This window comes from Podarcis cretensis (assembly GCF_951804945.1).
Source record: "Podarcis cretensis genome assembly, chromosome: 3".
Taxonomy (NCBI): domain Eukaryota; kingdom Metazoa; phylum Chordata; class Lepidosauria; order Squamata; family Lacertidae; genus Podarcis; species Podarcis cretensis.
Genome location: NC_137172.1, coordinates 19,578,386 through 19,597,070, shown reverse-complemented (window position 1 = coordinate 19,597,070; position 18,685 = coordinate 19,578,386). Strand labels below are relative to the sequence as shown.

Sequence of the window (18,685 nt, the reverse complement as noted above, 5' to 3'; positions counted from 1 at the left end):
ATAAGGCAATGCACACCCTTCACTGCTGAAAAAAGAAAAGATGCATTTACAGACGCGCAGCTGAGTGGGAATTTATATTGGTGAGTGGCTATTATATACTGGCCGCAGAACATAACTAACAGAAGCATGTCATCTTATCCAATTTTCCTTGAAGAGGGAAAGACTTTCAATTTCTTTCAATGGTCAGATCTGATGTCTAATGCAGATGTATTCCCCATTCTGAGTTGTGGAGAGGCACGGTGGTTATTTAGTGCCTTCCCTGATCACAGCAATTTAAGAAGACAGCATGGTGATAGCCTGCTCCTTTGTATCGAAATGACCCACCTGATTCTGAGCAAGCAGCTGTCTTGCATGTCACTTGGATACTCTCTGGGTGTCGGGGTTTTGTGTTGTTTCTGGATCTTCCATCTGAGTGGTGACCCCCACCGGTTACTGGAGTCGAATGTCACAAAAGTCAGTAAAATGAGATACACAGAGAGGGTTGGGCTAGATTTTATTTCAGGTTTGCTTTGTGCTACCAGCCTTCTTTGGGAGAGGACAGCAGCATTCATGAGTGTGATACCAACCAGTCAATGCACAACGCAACACACAGCGACAAAAATGCTGCCAGCGACAACTTAACACGTACTCTATGGCCTGCTCAGCTCGCACCCAGCCTGCCTGATCGAGAAACTGGCTCATAGGCAGGAGGTAGCCAGTGGGTGGCATTTATCTATGTGCTCTTGGGAAAACAGGAGGACTTACAGGCCAGAGATCTCTGCTTCTCAGATCTCCCTTTGAGCCTTAGCCCTTTGGCAGGGATTTCCCATTTGCTCCTGGACAGGTGTTCACATTATTCCAGTCAAGGAAGTCTACGGCTACCTCATCCCAAACTGTGGGAACGGCTCTTCTGCTGTTGGATAATAACAAAGCTGACTAGCAGCTTCTCGTGCGCATGGCTAAAAGGGATACTCCGAGGCATCAGAAGTGAAATCCTCCTTCTACAAGTAACTTAGTCATAACCTGTGCCCAGGTACATCAGCGTTTGCCAGTTATGGACACGGGCTGTAGGCAGTGGTGTTCCGGCCTGCTCTCGCTAGATTCGTTTCAGGATTGATACCTAACCCTTGGAATGTGAGCTGTGGGTTGCACAACAGCTACAATCCCTGATACAATCCCCGAGGAGGGGGAAGGGCCATGGCTCTGTGGTAGCGCAACTGCTTTGCATTCAGAAGGTCCCAGGTTCAATCCCTGGCATCTCCAGGTGGGACCGGGAATGTTTCCCTACCTGAACACCTGAGAAGCCACTGCCGGTCAGCGATGACAATACTGAACTAGATGGACCAATGGTCTGACTCAGCATAAGGCAGCTTCCTGTGCTCCTAATGCGCCTTCATCCAAATGTGGCACGGCTGCACTCAGGGCCCACTGAAGCAGACACCCCTTGTTCCTTCCAACGCCAGCTCCATCAACAACACCACAGCACCCCCTGCAGGAGTAGGGTGGAAACCGTCTCGGGGAGATCTGTACTAGTAACTCCTTGGTTTGCGCAGGGGGTGGGAAGGAGCACTTCATCTATTCTACAGTGAGTCAGGATGTGCATTCCTCTCCTTCAAAACTGCCATCTAAACCGGATCCAGTCACGGAGGGTGGATTGTAATCTTGTCAGGGATTCAAGGTGCTTTCAGTCTGCTCGCCGGATAAACCAGATCTCATTGCGGCGGTTAGGGACGCCAGGGTTCTGGTACGCAGCCACCAAGTAGGTTTCGCGGAGCACATTGTCTGTGGAGCCCAGCAACTCCCAGAGAAGGTGAATCTCCCGTAGGATTGTTTCTTCTGTGGTGGTCCCATAAAACACCCTTTACACAAGGTGAACAACAAAACAATTGCCCATAAAGATCTAGTGCTGTAACTGTTTCTCTGCTCACCCATCCCTCTATCCTTCACTACATCTTGGAGGGTGGGGGAATTGGGGAGAGCCAGCTTTCTTTCCCGTCTCCATAATAGGATCTCACTTAGCCACTTTCATCCCTGCCCTGCATTCCCTTTCTTCCAGCTAGGATAAGAAAGCTTCCTTCCTTCCTTCTTCCTTCCTTCCTTCCTTCCTTCCTTCCTTCCTTCCTTCGAGACCTGTGGCACATAAAACATATTTCTAGCATGCATGAGTCAGGGCCCACCTGGAGATAACCCGAAGTGGTGCTCTCTCTTGTATCTGGATGTCGGGGTCCAAGGGGAGAGGGGGGTTAGGTTGAAATTCTTCAGGGAGGTAATAGGCAGTGATGACTTCTTGAAGCAATTCCGTGCCCTCCTTATTCAGATGGATCTCGTTGATCACTGGCACTGTCATCCCCAACTGACGGCCTAGATAAAAATACACATAAAGACACCAGAGAGTGAAAGAGGAGGATCTGCAAAAACCCAGCTCTGGCCTTTCCAGTTCCAGCGGGTCTAGCTGCTGCAGGCTTCCATGTCCCTGCCACGATGACACGTGCTTCCACATACCTAGGGAGTTCTCCTTGCAGATGTACCGTATTAGTTTCATGAAACCCATAGAGATGCTTTGCTCATATTTGGGTTCTCCTCTGGTAATGCATGCCCATTTCCCAGCTGGGTACAGTCGTTCCTCGTATGCTATCTCCTCACACTGAACCAAGAAGGAAAAAAGAGTTTAGTGAGAGCTGGACACTCAAACAACACAGGATGGGAATTACGTACTGAAAAAGCTTTGGCACTGGAGGGAAGAGTAACTCGCAGTCCGTCCTGTGCAAATGAAGTTTTGCATCTCCACTGCCAAATATTAACTAATTTTTAAAAAAAGAAAATAGGTTTCTTTAATATTTCAGCTTCTTTGCATTTATAACATCAAGTCATCTCAACACATGAAATCCTTTTCCCCCTCCAATTGCTACAAGCTGCTTAACAAATGAAAGCTGGTACTGCTGCTTATCAAAATATACAAGATAATTGATGTTTTAACTACGGTAAATATTAACTAAATTTATATTCCGCTTTTCCTCCAAAAAGCTCAAGGCAGCAGACATTGTTCTCCCCACTTTCTGTTTAGCCTAACAACCACCCTGTGAGGTAGGTTAGGCCCAAAGTGAGGTTGTTGGCAGAGTGGGACTTTGAACCAGGTCTCCCCAGCTTTAGTTCAATATTCTACACCACTTTGTGACACCACTTTTTTTTCCTTTGTGACAGGTTGTAACATCTTCCAAGTTTGTTTGTTTTTTAAAAAAAGAATCAGCTGCATTAAAGCACACTCAGCACAGCATAAGGTATTAGGATGCTTTTCATTAAGGTAATCATTATTGCTTCTCTAAACCACTACAGATAATTGGGAAATTCTTCAAAATATATTTGTGAGGATAATAAACAGATTATAACAATGTCCTATCTACAGAATATACCGTATTTTTCGCTCTATAACACGCACCTGACCATAACACGCACGTAGTTTTTAGAAGAGGAAAATCCGTAGGCATGCCACCCGTAGGCATTCCCTCCATAACACGCACAGACATTTCCCCTTACTTTTTAGGAGGAAAAAAGTGAGTGTTATGGTGCAAAAAATACGGTACTTTAATAAAAGGCGTCACTGTTTTAGCTAATTGTTCCTGAATTAATAAAAGCATTAACCTGGAGCTCGACAGCATTGAAAAGTTGCTTAAATAGTTATTTTGTCAGTTATCACTAGGGTAGGTTTATTATCCCGGCTGTTACACTAAGACGCAAAGCTCATCCTTTTCTCTTATGAATATTGTAAAAACAGAGCTCGTAACCACAAGTATAAGCCAGCCCTAAAGGGTGCAATCTACCCAGGCAAGCTAAACAAAAATTACTAAAGACACAGAAATGAATGATTAATTATTAATGTAAGGGTTTTTTAAAAAGCAGGAGCCGGTAAGTCTGTATGTTTATATTATAGGAGTCAAGTTAGCTAGCTCAATGGAAAGTGAGACGGGAGGAAACTCATCAATGCAGGTGGGAAAGAACGAAAACAACAACTGTACATCCAACTCCTTTTGGTGCAGAAAAAATATAGAAAAATATAGAAAGCAAAACAATGCCTTCAGCAGTCCCAGGAACTATCCTGTACATCTTTGGAGCAACAGCTGTATAGACACATTGCAATGTTTCAGAAGACAGAATACCCAACTTTTCTAAGGCATGCATGCAGTTTTGGGTTGGAACAGGATGGGGGTGGGGCGTGGGGATGAAGTGACTCTTCCATAAAGCATTTGCATGGAATTACTATGGCTAACGAGAAATGAATAAGAAAACTACAAAAAAAAAAAAAAACCAACCTTCAGAGACTTTACTTCAGGGAGTAAATGCAGAGACAGTAGCACAATTTAACATGGAAGGCTAGCAGTAGTATAATTGCATTAAAGCTGATAAATACCACTTTTATTGCCCTTACTTATGGCCATATAAACTCAGTTCAGATGTAATGACAAACCATGATTTGATGCTGGTTTGGGATCTTGGAATGAGGCAAATGTTGGTCTGTGAAATGACAGTTTTTTTGCATTTGGATGAAAACCGGAAACTATGGTTTGACACAAATTAGAAGCTTCTACTTTTAATCTCACCTTGTGTATGAAGGAATGAGAGAACCAAGAGGGAACACCTACTCATTCTCTTAATAATTATTATTGGTTTATTATTACATCTGAATTGAGTCAAAAGGAATACTGGAAAATATATTTGAAGGATCTAGGTTACTTGAGGGAGCTCGAGGCCACATTCCCACCTCTGTGTGCCTGAAAGTCAAGCTGCACTTCAGGAAATGGATGCAGTTTTCTCACTAAAACTGAAAGCTGACCTTGCTTTCCGACTCCATACAAATACAGGTCCAAGGAATCAAACAAAAGACAAGGAAGTGCTTGTAGATTGACAAATATAGACTTACTGCTCCTTCAACAACCAGGGGAAAACAGAAATTACTTAAAAGTAATTTTCCCTCACATGATATTAAAAATAGCAGAAGACAATGCAGAAGACCAGGTGGACTGAATTCAATATAGACATCTGTATTGAAGAACCCCAAGGTAGTGAATGCTTTTGATCCTGTTAGTACTGATATGCAGAGGCTGAGCTAACGTTATGACAACAGGAAGATAATACTAGCAAGATGCCCATCACTGCAATTGGCAGTGGTGGGTGAACAAAAAAGAGGGAGTGTTTGGGAAGGGCACTATGTGAGGGGTAGGCCAGGAGCGGCTAACCTTTCTCAGCTTGAGAAACTCTCTCTGATGGCCACATGCCAGTGCACAGGCACACACGCTCGCAACTCAGAAGAAGAGTAGCTTACACAGGCAGGCTGATGCACATACATTCAGGCAGAAGCATAAACTCAGCTGAAAGGTGGGCAGGTAATTAAGTACCCATATCCAAGGAACTTGCCCAAAGGCAGCAACCATCACCACGACCATGGGCATTTCCTTCACCCACATCTTCCTTGTAGCGGAGAGGAGATCTGCTATGGTGCTTCCTGCACCAAAAAGCTACATCTCCAACAATAATGTTTGGGGTTGGGGGAAGTAAGCTGTATGCGAGATCCTTCTGACCCCTGGATCCAGCAAGTGTTAAAATATAAACCCTGTGTTGAGGTTATAGCCTGGTGACCGGCTGTTAAGGGAAACAAAGGAAAGGGGCTCTGTGTGAGATGGCAAGTGGGTGAGGCCCCTCCTACAGCTCCTTAGCAGGACAAAGCTAGAGTTTGGAGTTGAGAGTGAAGTGATGCCACCCAAAAAGAAAAAAGAGAGAGTGAAGTGATGCAACCTAGAGGGAAAGCAGCCAGCTGGAGAGACGAGCCAGAGCAATGCTTGAGTGCATGTTTTATTTCTGTTTGGATCCAAGGGGAGAAACAAGAGCCTTTTGCAGTGTTAATGCTGTGAACTGTGCTATCATAGGCTCAGACTGTATATAAGTGTAAGTAAACCATGTATCATAAAGACACCAAAGTCTCCACTGTGCCTCATTTGAAAAGGAGGCATGAATCCTGGGTAAACACCTGGAGCCATGGGAACTTGGCACACTAATTTTCTAGAGCCGGCAAAGTGCTCTGTTTGCATTCTGTTCTTCTGTGCTTTGACTGCGCTTGAGAATGATAGTTAGAGACCTGTATCTCTTCATCAGACACTGGCTGTGTACACGCTATAAAGCGCATTCAAAACACATTATTTCCCCCGTAGTTTAACCTAGTTTTTACAATTCCCAGCAACCCTTAACAAACTACGGTGCCAAGAATTGTTTGAGGGAAAGAATGTGATTTGAATGTGTTCAAAGGTGTAGTGTGCAAACAGCCATTGGTGCAAAACTACAGGAAACTTCTGTTGACCTACTTATGCTAATCACTGTGCCATCACCAGCTGTGATGCGTTCAGCAGAAATCAAGTTATTGTTCCTCTTTGCAGCCTGTCAAGGACATCACAGGCAGTTTTCAACTAGCACTATTAATAGTGCACCTGGATGCTGAAACATGCAGTCAGGAAGGGATGTTTTTGGGGTGTTTTTACAAGCCCTGGTTCACAGGAAATTGCCAAAAAATTTCTGAAGGCACTCGGGGAAGCACAACAAAGGCAAACAACAACTGAAACTTTTTAAAAGGCGGCGGGGGGGGGGGTAATTTTGGGTGGTGGTGGTTTAAGTCACCACTGATTTGCTGCCAAAGTGTCAGAAGGTCCCAGTGAGCCATCCCAAAATCTGTGGTAGCCACCCCTGCTATACAGTATGACTGCATCTTACACCCATTTAACTTGCACGATTTCAACCATATGCAGTTGAAGACAGGCCTGCTTGGGGTCATCCAGCGCATAAAAAGCTTTTAAACTCTCTGCCTTGCTTGGGAGGAAAGGCCTGGTCAGAGCACCAGCTGTGGGATGCTTGCTTGAGATGTTGTGGGGCCAACTGAGTGGCCGTGAGAACTCGCATGTGCATCCCTAGTCTCCCAGAGCCCATGCCTTGAGTGAGACTTGCCCAACAAACACAGCAAAGAACTTTAAAACTCTTTCCGTAGTGGGTTCACTTGGGTTACCCAGCGTGAAGAGCTTGTAAGCTCTCTGCCTTGCTTGCTGGACAAAGCCAGCTCAGCATATGGCTCTGGGAGTACAGGGCATTCTCTCTCATTCCCCATAACCCACTAGCCATGGGGGCAGGGTTGGTTCCAAGGGTTTGGGTATATGTGGTTTCTGTTTATACACAGATCCTTTAGAAGCGACCCACCTGCGTAAGATTTGATCGTACCATATGCACTTACTCAGGAACAAGACAACTGAACTCAATGAGGCCTGCTACTGAGTAGACAAGTATAAAATTCCAGGAGGACAGATTTTGTACAAGTTTAAGGATGGCAAAAACTTGGAGTGCATTGGAGTGCTGGGAGAGTCACAGACACTATTCTGAAGAATGTTGGAGGGGAGAGGGACATATTACATGACTTATACACTCTTTTCTCCACAATATACCACAAAGCTATGTCAGCCAGGTATATAAACATATATTATTTTATTTACAAGCAAGTTTGTATATGTGAGAGTGCTCACCTTCTCATGCTGTGATAAAGTAGCGTAGGGCACAGGCTCTCGAGTCTGGTTATGGCGCGCCATTTGCATTATTGGACCTGCCATCTCTAGCAAAACAGAGTCAAGTAGTGGGGAATTCACTTTAAGACTGAAAAATATCTTTAGAAATTAAAAAAAAAAATCTGTAGAAACCTCCATTTTTAAAACAAGCAACTCTCATTAGTACCTATAGGGTACACTATAGATCTAAACACGCAAAGAGGAGACATAACAGCATGGAGAGCCACCAGTAATCTAGCTCCCTACTTTCCAGCCAAGGAGGCCTCTCCCTTCTCCAGCTGCCACTACAGGACTATTCAAGAACCATATTCTCCTGCAGGGAGGAGAGAGGTTGATTTTTTTAAAAATCATCTGTTTCTTGCAGCTTGTCTTGGCTGTTGTATTATATAGTTTTGACTGATGCTGGTTGTTTTAATGGGTGGTATCCAATGCACTTCTTCTGTTCACACAAGGTTTTTTGTTTGTGCAATGGAACTCCTCCCCTTCTCCTCCCCGCACCCTCCTCAAATCATCTCCAGAAGGTTGGAGGAAATCCCAGAACAGATTTAGGGAGCATGTGCGGAGAAAATCGGGTCTGAAGGGCCCTCCAACCAGTGGCAGAGAAAAGGGGGTGCGATAGGTGCGGGCCGCCCTGGGTGTCACCACTGAGGGGGGTGACAAAATGCTGGGCGGCACTCACCGCAGGGCCTGCAGCGTGTCTGAGCCACACATCTCTCTTGGGAGCGCACAGGCTCCGCCCTGCCCAAACGGTCCGTCCGCCAACTGCCTCCCCCCCCCAGCTGTAGGGCAGCTGAGTGGGAGGAGGCAGGCAGACTCCAGAGGCCCCACGGGTGCCCGAGCAGCTTCCTCCGCCACTGCCTTCAACCCTCAGGGTGTTGGGGGTGGGGGTCTGCAAGGGAGAGGAGAGGAAAACACCATTGCATGAGTGGAAGTTTGTTGCACTAGTAGAACAACAGCACTGGAGACAACCCACAATTTCTGGGGAGAGCCCATGTACACATACAATCTTTTAAGGACAAGAAGAACCTTAGCTTTTTAGCTTAGAGGAGAAACTGGATTTGCACAATGCTGAGTGGCTGGCCCTTGTGTCAATCATGGAGCCATCTGTTGCTCCTCCTTCCTAGAGTCAGGCTGTGCACAGCACTGATTGGTTCACTTGTCTGTGTCACAAAGCACCCTCCCGACCTCCGCTGCAGCACATTTCAAAATTTAAATAAATTATTTTAAAAGCCTTTTTTTAAAGCACCAAAGCATTAGAGCAGATAAGCATGACAGCTGCTTGTGATCCACACCAGTTTACTGTGTGCTTGCAATTGTTGGCATTCCCATTTAAATTGCATAGCCCATTAAAACACTACCAATCTCAATGCTTTTCCTCTGTAAATTTGGGTTTACCTGATATGGGGATAATCCATTAAAATTGGGAGAAATTGGGCTCCAAATCACCTCACTTAGGGATGCAGGCTATTTTTTCTGCTCTTTTGGGGTGGGTGGATCAGTCATCACTTTCTGCTATTCACCTTTTCAAGGCTTTCATTTTTTTTTCCAGCTGTGCTCCTATTTTTCTGGCATGCTCCTAAGTGCTCGAACAAAAACCCAAAAACTGCAAAAGTATGTGATGAGACTTTATAATTGCCTGGCTTTTGCTCACTTCCTTGATTTTTTTTTTTAAAGGTGCACTCACAACTATCTGCAAGTATGCCCTTACTTGTCAAAACAGAAGCAATAAATTAGAAGTCAGGAACAAACAGAAAAGGGAGTGCCTACTGGTATGAACAGGATAGGCTGAAAGGGCTCCTTACATACAAATTCAAATACATGTGGATATGGACTAATCAGGTCTAATTCAAATGACGGGGGGAGTGGATTAACAGCTAAATAAAGCTCAAATGTGGACAAGCCCTTGGTGTGTGTGCATGCATGCTAGAGGGGAAAAAAATGAAAGGTGGGAACAGTTTTGAGCTAGAGGCTGTGCATGTGAAGGCAGACGTTCAAAGGCAAGTAGAAGCAGACCTCACCTTGCAGATTAAAAATCTACTTCCTCCTCTCTTTGGAGGTGCAGCCTAAAATTGCGACTCGAATGCAAATTCATACCTTGGGGGAGAGACACTTGGTGAGTGCTGGCTACTGTCTCCCAATGAGAAAACAGCCTGTTCTGTTCCTCCCCATCCATTGGTTCATCCTCTTCATCAGGGACCTCATCATCCAGTTCATTCAGTTCTTCAAGTGTAATACGAGCCATAGTAACACTGTAGCTCCTGCAGAAAATGCAACAGAAAATTCTATATCTTGAGCAGTTTGAGTAATGATACCACAGCATCTACAGGGGAAGTGCTATAGGCACAGTATTCCGTTTTCTTGAGTGCTGTTAAGACATTTCCCTTTGCCACAAAGGTTTGGGGCAACATAAAGGTAAAGGGACCCCTGACCATTAGGTCCAGTCGCGGACGACTCTGGGGTTGCGGCACTCATCTCGCTTTATTGGCAAAGGGAGCCGGCGTACAGCTTCTGGGTCATGTGGCCAGTCATGACTAAGCCTGTTCTGGCAAACCAGAACAGCGCACGGAAACGCCGTTTACCTTCCAGCCAGAGCGGTACCTATTTATCTACTTGCACTTTGACGTGCTTTCGAACTGCTAGGTTGGCAGGAACAGGGACCGAGCAACGGGAGCTCACCCTGTCGCGGGGATTCGAACCACCAACCTTCTGATCGCCAACCTTCTGATCGGCAAGTCCTAGGCTCTGTGGTTTAACCCACAGCGCCACCCACAGGCAACATAGAGTTGTATTAAATGAAGTTGTCCTGCCCATCTTCCCATTGACATGCAAATTTATTTATTGGACAGGTTTAATAAACAAAACAAAATGGGAGCAGTGTGGGGCAAGGGGAGGGAAGTCACAAAAATATGATTTCCCATGTGTGGCCAGTTTTCAGACATACTGATTTTGGAAGTGTTCGCATGCAAGTTACATATGAACTTATGCTGTCTACTCAGGAGTAATTACCATTAATTCCATGAGAATAACTCAAATATTATCAAATTGCAGCCTTACATTATCTTATTGAATAGAAAAAGTATTTAAGATTCAAAGACCAAAGAAGCCCCCAGTATTCAATATGTGAATAACTTATTTATATACGGCTATCATTCATCTATGTAGATGGTTTATCTTTGAAATGCCTTACATTTCTTTCTGTAATAAATAATAATACTAATTTTATTATTTATACCCCAGCCACTCTAGGCGGCTCCCAACAAAATATTAAAAACACAACAAAACATCAACAATTACGAACTTCCCTGTAGAGGGTTGCCTTCAGATGTCTTCTAAAAGTTGTGTAGTTCCTTACTTCACATCTGATGGGAGAGCGTTCCACAGGGAGGGCGCCACTTCCGAGAAGGCCCTCTGCCTAGTTCCCTGTAACCTCACTTCTTGCAGTGAGGGAACTGCCAGAAGATCCTCAGCGCTGGACCTCTGTGTCCGGGCTGAATGATGGGGGTGGAGATGCTCCTTCAGGTATACAGGCCAAGGCTGTTTATGGCTTCACATGGAGCAATCATATGCATGTTTAGTTTGAAATGTTCTGCTGACTGCTGTTCATACTCCCAGGTAAGCAAAGGATTGAAACCTTAATGATCCTTAATTTCTTTACATATAAAGAAGCAGCTTCCTAAAGTAGTATTTCATGGGTCTACTCAAGGAACAAAGCATTAATATCTATACAGTGCATAACAATTTCCCATTATTCCATGTCTATTTTACTTGTATGCAGTAAACAATGTTAAAAATTTTGAAACTGCTTGGCTAGACTATTATTGCATTCAGCCATTGCTACTAGTTAATTTATGAAATGGAAAATGAGGTAGAAAAATAATTATCCGTTTTGGTTTCAAGCCAGTTTCCTAGCAGAGTTTGTATGTACAGTATGTGCTAGAAATGCATAAATGAAATATATTTATATTTTTCTTGAATAACTCATCTCATTTACAGTAGATGTTATCTGTCATTCACATTGGGTTGCAGCAGAATGAGGTTATTTGCACTTAGGTACCATTAAAAAATAAATGTTAAAAGTTAGACATCACTTAAATTCTCATTACTTCAACAGGACTCAAATACAACTACTCTGGCTCCAACCCGTTGTCAGGAATTATTTAGCATTTATAACTGTACACTTCTCCAAATTATTTTGAAACTTCTACAGCTATTGCCACCTCATCATAAACCATATTTTAAAAACAAATTGTTACTGTGTCATCACAGATTTATTATTATTTTGTGATCACAGTATCCTAACCACACCCAGTCAAAGCAAGCATCCTTGAGGAACCTCCCTTTAGAATTTACTACAGTATTATACCTATTTAATTCTGACGAAGAAAAGGTTATCCTTTTTCTGCTTTGACCCTTAAGATAAGGTTTTCTCCACTTTACTCTGAGCTCCTACATGGTTAGGTATAGCTTCATTAGAAAAGTTATCTTGCCTAATGGTCTATATAAAACAGTAGGTCAAGATCCACCTCCTGCCCACTCCTGTCTTGAGAGTCAGACAACAGTGCACCATTGAAATAAATGGGGCAGAGTCACAGTATAGGAAGGTTTTAGGCAGAAATACAACTGACACCATATTTTCCCTGCTTTCCATCATCTTCATCATCGATAGGAAGACTCAGGAGATGCAACTTTCATTTGCAGTCTAGCAATGCAGTGATGGGGAAAACACCTGTTGAATTTCCATCAAAAGGGCAGACTGTTCTGTCAAGACAGGGGGAATGGATGGGTGCAGGGTCACAAAGCCTGAGGTGCAAGTAGGTGGGTTGTACTGATTGGGATATGGAGCATAAAAAGATGATGGGGGTTGGGAAGACACGCAAGAGAGCTTCTCTTGGGCAACAGCTGGAGTCTATGCAGGTGTATATGTTGGGGACACAGTGTTTTCTTTTCTTTTAAAATATTTTTAAAATTCATATTACGTTGAGACACTATGCAGCAAAAACCATTATACACCTAATATCCTTGCTTTGCATGCAAAAAAACAACACAATCCCAAATAAAATAAGGAAAAAATAAAACCAACAAGGAAATGACCTACAAACAGGAGGGACAAAAGCACTGTAATACCATGAATGAATGAAAGGAAAAGCACTGTCATTTACTTTGGTGTTCCAGAAATACATAAAAGGCCCACCTCTCAATCAATTTGTTTCCTTAGAATCATAAAATTGCATAGTTGGAAGGGACAAGTGTCATCTAGTCCAACCCCTTTATTTTGTAGTGCATTTCTCTCCTTTTTGTAGTGTGTTTTCTAGCAGTTTTTAAAAACCCTCTCTGTGTTATTCCATTGCTGATTACCTTTCTTATTATCATTCTATTTTTTTATATCCCGCCTTCCCCCCCAGACTCAAGGCAGCTTACAGATAGAATCAGCCAAAAAAGAAAAGCAGGGGGAAGAAACTAAAAAGCAACCCCTCACTAAAAAGCAACTGAATACTAATAACGTCGAAAAGACAACGCCATGGTACACTCGCACTCGCAATTTCCTTCACTCCGTGCACCCGTGTTTCGAACCCGGGAGCTTCTGAACAATTCAAGTAAGCCAACGAAGGAGTGAATAATAATATAGGAACGAAGGAATGAGGCGAAAGAAGCAGCTACTGAGGGGCTCCAGGTGAGACCCGGGGGCGGGGGCTGCTCTCCCTCGAGTCACAGGTAACAGGAGCCCAGGCGGGCCTCCCAGGTAACGGCGAGGGGACGGAGGGCGGAGGCAACTGCCACCCTCAGGGACGGCAACCAGACGGTGGGAGGGGGAGAACCTGACCCTTAAACTCCGCCCCCGCCCAAACCGCCAATCCCCTTCAGGGGAAGAAGCGCGCGCAGCTCCCAAGCCAGGAATAGAGGAGGGGGTCTCGGGCCCACTCCCCTATTGGGTTGGGTAAAGGGAGAAGCAAAAGGGGGCGAAGCCCTTACCTGTCACTTCCTGCGTTCTCCGGCCGACCCCGGAAGCGATTCCTGCCCGCCGAATGAAAAAGAGGCGGGAGGCCGAGCGCGACTCGACACGCTGTGTGGGGCGGGGGGTGGGGGGTGGGAGGAAGGGAAGGGCAAAGGGGCGTGGCTCCGGGTGACGTCACCGAGTCGGCTTTCCCACCAACTCCTCCTTCTTCTCCTCCCAACCGCACAACTTCCAAGGGGAAAGGTCTTAGGAAATCCAACCGCGATTTCCGGTTTCCTCCCAGCCCCGCCTGGAGATGCGGGGATCGAACCCGAGACATTCTGCACGCAACACAGGTGCTTTACTAGTGAACCACGCAGGCTCCCGGGTGTATGCGTCTCTTTCCTTTCTTCTTGCCGTTGTATGAAGTAAGCGCCGCATCCGTCTCGGAAAGCGGCACAAATGACACCAGTCAATGGAGGATGTTTCCCACGTGCAACCGACACGCGTCCCGTCGGGCTCCTGTGTTCGTTTTCCAGTGCTTCGCGACGAGTAGAAGAACATTGAGATACAGCGAGAACGGCATTGCCTACTGATTTTCTACCTGTTGCCCACACCTTGAAAGCCGCAGTGCTGCATTTTAGGTGCGCCCTTCTTTTGCCCTACCTACTATGAAAGCACATTTCTCCATGAAAAAATAATCATTGTGTGGTATCTACTTCCACTCCTTTTGGTTACAATATAAATGCAGACATTCAGTGCATAGCTGTCAACGTCGCCCTTTTTTTAAAGGGAAATTCCCTTATTCCGAATAGGATTCCTCGCAGGAAAAGGGAAAAGTTGACAGCTATGATTCAGTGGGTACCATTACAGAGCTACAGCAGTTGGGAAGGCTACACCTGTACCTATCTACCATACCGGAAAGCCTCTTTTAAAGGCTGAAAGAAACATAGAATTATAGAGTTGGAAGGAGTTCCAAGAACCATTTAGTCCAACCCACGTTGTTGTTTTTTAGTGGTGTGGGGGGAGTGCAGAATCATTTATCACTCAGCAGGACTGCACCTCAACGCATGAAGAGTGAGTTTTGCGATTAATCGCCTTAGGCTCAGCCTTTAGTGTCTCCAGTTCAAAAGAGTGCCTGTGCAGTTATGGAATTGTCCTCTCCAACCTTGCCATTGTTTCCACAAGGTCGTTTTTGTTTTCCTAGCCATTAGGGCAATACCAGTTATTTTATATTGTACTAGTAGGTCTGTTTCTAATATGTTTTAAGTTGTATCATTGTACCTTTTGGTTGACTTCTTTAAGTAGAGAGCAATGCATACATTTTATAAGCATAAATCTACTGCATGCTGCTGGTGGTTCAGAACCTTGCCCCCCCCCCCCAACCCCATGGGCCAAGTTGAGCAGGGGTGGGTGGGGCTGCCCACCTGCCAATCATTTTATATTACCATAGCATCAGGTGATCAGTTTTTGCTTGCGTGGGTTGAAATTAAACTGTGTGAGATCAATTGTCTGCTGGTGCTTCAAAGCGCCATGTATGGCATTATGCAAGCACCAATACTAGGCTGATTTATTTATTTTTTTAAACATTTATGTACACTCCTTAATTAAAAGACCACAGTGCTTTCAAAGGGGCATGTATGGCTCTGTATAAGCATCAACTATAAGCTGCATTGGGACGCGGGTGGCGCTGTAGGTTAAATCACAGAGCCTAGGGCTTGCCGATCAGAAGGCTGGCAGTTCGAATCCCCGCAATGTGGTGAGCTCCCATTGCTCAGTCCCTGCTCCTGCCAACCTAGCAGTTCGAAAGCACGTCAAAGTGCAAGTAGATAAATAGGTACTGCTCCGGCGGGAAGGTAAACGGCGTTTCCGTGCGCTGCTCTGGTTCTCCAGAAGCAGCTTAGTTATGCTGGCCACATGACCCGGAAGCTGTACGCCGGCTCCCTTGGCCAATAAAGCGAGATGAGCGTTGCAACCCCAGAGTCGTCCGCGACTGGACCTAATGGTCAGGGGTCCCTTTACTTTTACCTATAAGCTGCATTAGATTCCATACAAGCCCTGGGCTTTGCAGGTGCTGCTGATCAGTGGTGCCTCCAAACCCCCTTTTGACCTAGCTATGTCTTCACTTGCCCCATACCTGACATCAAATGTCAGGCAGGTGGGTGTGACTTGCTTCAAAATGGTTTTGCAGGCCTGGTTTCCCCAGCCATCCTAGAGAGCTGCTGCCAGCACTGTGCCAAGATGAACTAACGGTCTGACTTGGTGTAAGAGACCTTTGTGCATTCAAACCACACTGTTTTATTTTGAATAAGAGGCAAGGTGATGTGCTGTTTAACACCCCACCCCAGGTAACATTTTTGTCCCTGTACAACAATGCGTGCTCATTTCTGAGAGACAGCTGCTCTCTCCCTAGTTTCATTGTCACTGTCGTCATGCGTGGCAGATGTAAAACCCAAGAAGTGTTTCGACAGCAAGATCTGCTCTGGAGACGCTTGGCAAAATGGCTTCTGTGATCGTTTTTAATTATTAAATTAAAACAACAACAATCGGAAGTAAATCACGGGTAGTAACACAGGGCTAGTGGCAGGTTCTCCCTGCGGTTATTTTCATTGCTCTGCACTACAGTGGCTCATGCTAAGGCAGACACAGGCGATGCCAGAGGCTAGAGTGGGAACAAGACTTGTGGAGTGTATACATACCGAATCTCTGTGAAGTCGATGCCTGTCTCTTTGTGTCCTTTTAAGTAAGCGGGCAGAGTGTGTGTATGGACTAGATGGATGGGTGGGTGGGTGATAAGAGAGAGATAGAGGAGGTGATTCCAGCCCTGCCCACTGCTGTCATGAGGCCCACAAGAGACCTGAATAAATGAAGCCCTAAAGGGAGCAAAGAGGTTTCCCACCACTGCTTTGGTTAGGCAAAGTTAATCCCCCACAAAATTGGCTAACTAGCCATCATATTTCCATGTCCCTTCCTGTCTGCTGCTGCAGTACAACCCCCAGACACAAGAATACTCATTGGCAAGAGCCTAGCCCTAGAAGGCTGCCGGGGGGGGGGGGCGGGATGATGGGGGAGATATACTGTGCAAAAATAGATGGTACTGGGGACTATCGGGCTCAGGCACCGAAGGATTGAGCAAGCCAGCTTGAGAGCATGGACGAGAGAGCTTCTCTCAGCAATGCTATCTGGTGGAAAGGATGCACACTAAGGAAGAGGCTGAGACTCTGTGCCCAAAGTTCAGCAAGGCAGCGGGTCAAGGAAGAGATACTGGAACTCGATTCTGTGCAATCGGTAAAACACAGCTTGCAAACATGGGGGTGGAAGCATTCACCAAAGCTGCTATTCCACAGCTGGTGAAGGAGGGAGCTCCCCTTTCCGGTCTGGCAATGGTCCCGTGTGGGTTAGTGTTTTCCAATAACAGGACACACTTCTCTTCCACTGTAGTGATATCAACACAAGAGGCAATAATGAGCATTCTAACATGTGAGGACGTTACAGATGAAGTATCCAAAACAGCGATCAGCTTGAGATGGAAGTATCGGTATGGTGAAGCAGTCAACATTTGAGACAGGGTGTGGCGATCAATAATGTGGTAGGTTCAGTTAGAGGTGAGCAAGGAGGTGTGAGAAGGGAGATCCACACTGCTTGCACTGAGGCCTCTGCTCTCAGCCCGAAGACCCTGGGAATCCTAAAAAAATAAACCCAGTTTCACTTACATATTCCAATCTTGTATTCATTAAGACCAAGAGCTTGTGTTAAAACATGAAAAGTAACCAGCAAGTGTTCAGATTTCTCTCAATGTAGCACGGCATGTTAGCCCTGAGAGATGCAAACTGCACCAGTCCTGTTGCAGAAGTGATAATTAAGGCACCCCACAGTGATGATTCAGAAGTTAAGAGGGGGAAATCCTTGCCTCACACTTGATTTCCAGCTTACCCAGGGGAACTTCTCAAATGCTACAGCAGCAAATATTTCAGACACATGCACGCTTCCAGATCTGTGACCTGGCTTGCATGTAATGCTAAGCCAAACCATGGCTTGACATTAAAATGTGAGCATGTGGACTCCCAGAGAGAAGATGCACTAAACCAAGCCATTGTTTACTTCTCAGCAGCAGCATGGCCAGAAGAGCAAAGTGGCCTAGATCTGCTCTCTGGGAGCTTGCATGACTGATGAGCCAAAGTTTGGCTTAGAATTAGGTGCAAACTCAACGACTATGTTTCCTCCTGCACTTAATCCAGACTATATCCCTTCCAGTGGTGATACCAATACTCACGGGGAACTTACACATTCTGACGTTTCACCTTAGCTGATCTAACTCTTTTTCCCTACACCTGAATATATTTTTTTCCCATTTGCAGCAACAGAAGGAGTGAAAATAACCTGCAGCTCATGCTGTTTTGGGAACATAGCAAATGGTGCTCTCACCTGGAAGGAATCCTCACTGGATTTATTCAGGTAGTTCAGTGATGCTGCCCGTTTCATGCTAAAAAAAAGTAAGAAAAATATGTTTCTGGCTCCAGGCATACTCTTTTCATTCATCTGGGAATACTTTGGGCAAGAAATCTTGACTAAACCTTTTCCACTCTATGTCAGAGAACATCCCTTTGCCACATATCAAATTAGAGATTAGTGTCCTCAACATGCTGATGATACCCAGCTCTTTGTAACAACTGACTCAGGAGATGCTGTGCAAGCCCTAGCCCAGTGCCTGGACTCAGCAGTGGGCTGGATGAGTGCCAAAAAACTGAGTCCGAACCCTAGAATCATAGAATCATAGAGTTGGAAGAGACCACAAGGGCCATTGAGTCCAACCCCCTGCCAAGCAGGAAACACCATCAGAGCACTCCTGACATATGGTTGTCAAGCCTCTGCTTAAAGACCTCCAAAGAAGGAGACTCCACCACACACCTTGGCAGCAAATTCCACTGTCGAACAGCTCTTACTGTCAGGAAGTTCTTCCTAATGTTTAGGTGGAATCTTTTTTCTTGTAGTTTGGAACGATTGCTCCATGTCCGCTTCTCTGGAGCAGCAGAAAACAACCTTTCTCCCTCCTCTATGTGACATCCTTTTATATATTTGAACATGGCTATCATATCACCCCTTAACCTCCTCTTCTCCAGGCTAAACATGCCCAGCTCCCTTAGCCGTTCCTCATCAGGCATTGTTTCCAGGCCTTTGACCATTT

At 45.3% G+C, this 18,685-nt stretch overlaps 2 protein-coding genes across 11 annotated transcripts in view; both read right to left on the bottom strand.

Annotated features, from left to right (window-relative positions):
- Positions 1-476: 476 nt before the first annotated feature.
- LOC307211875 (heme-binding protein 1-like) lies at positions 477-13,646 on the bottom strand. Of its 5 annotated transcripts, none has more exons than XM_079969001.1 (7): positions 13,539-13,557; positions 10,710-11,056; positions 9,663-9,826; positions 7,530-7,615; positions 2,482-2,623; positions 2,157-2,340; positions 477-1,838 (listed from the first exon to the last, which is right to left on the bottom strand). In XM_079969001.1, exons 3-7 carry the CDS (start codon positions 9,808-9,810, stop codon positions 1,664-1,666), a joined length of 735 nt encoding a protein of 244 aa, XP_079825127.1. In that variant the 5' UTR covers positions 9,811-9,826; positions 10,710-11,056; positions 13,539-13,557; the 3' UTR covers positions 477-1,663. The 5 variants fall into 5 exon arrangements, with proteins under 5 accessions (XP_079825127.1, XP_079825129.1, XP_079825128.1 ...); XM_079969003.1 differs by having other exon boundaries at positions 10,921-11,056; XM_079969002.1 differs by lacking the exon at positions 10,710-11,056 and having other exon boundaries at positions 13,539-13,646.
- A 2,355-nt stretch (positions 13,647-16,001) lies between these two features.
- The window catches only part of KLC4 (kinesin light chain 4), a 65,566-nt gene continuing 62,882 nt past the window's right edge, over positions 16,002-18,685 (bottom strand). For all 6 annotated transcript variants that reach the window (XM_079968685.1, XM_079968682.1, XM_079968686.1 and 3 more), the window contains 2 exons: positions 17,926-17,983; positions 16,002-17,185 (listed from right to left, as the gene is read on the bottom strand). In XM_079968685.1, coding sequence (XP_079824811.1) covers positions 17,096-17,185; positions 17,926-17,983 — 148 coding nt within the window. In that variant the 3' untranslated portion in view covers positions 16,002-17,095. The remainder of the gene's footprint in view (positions 17,186-17,925; positions 17,984-18,685) is intronic.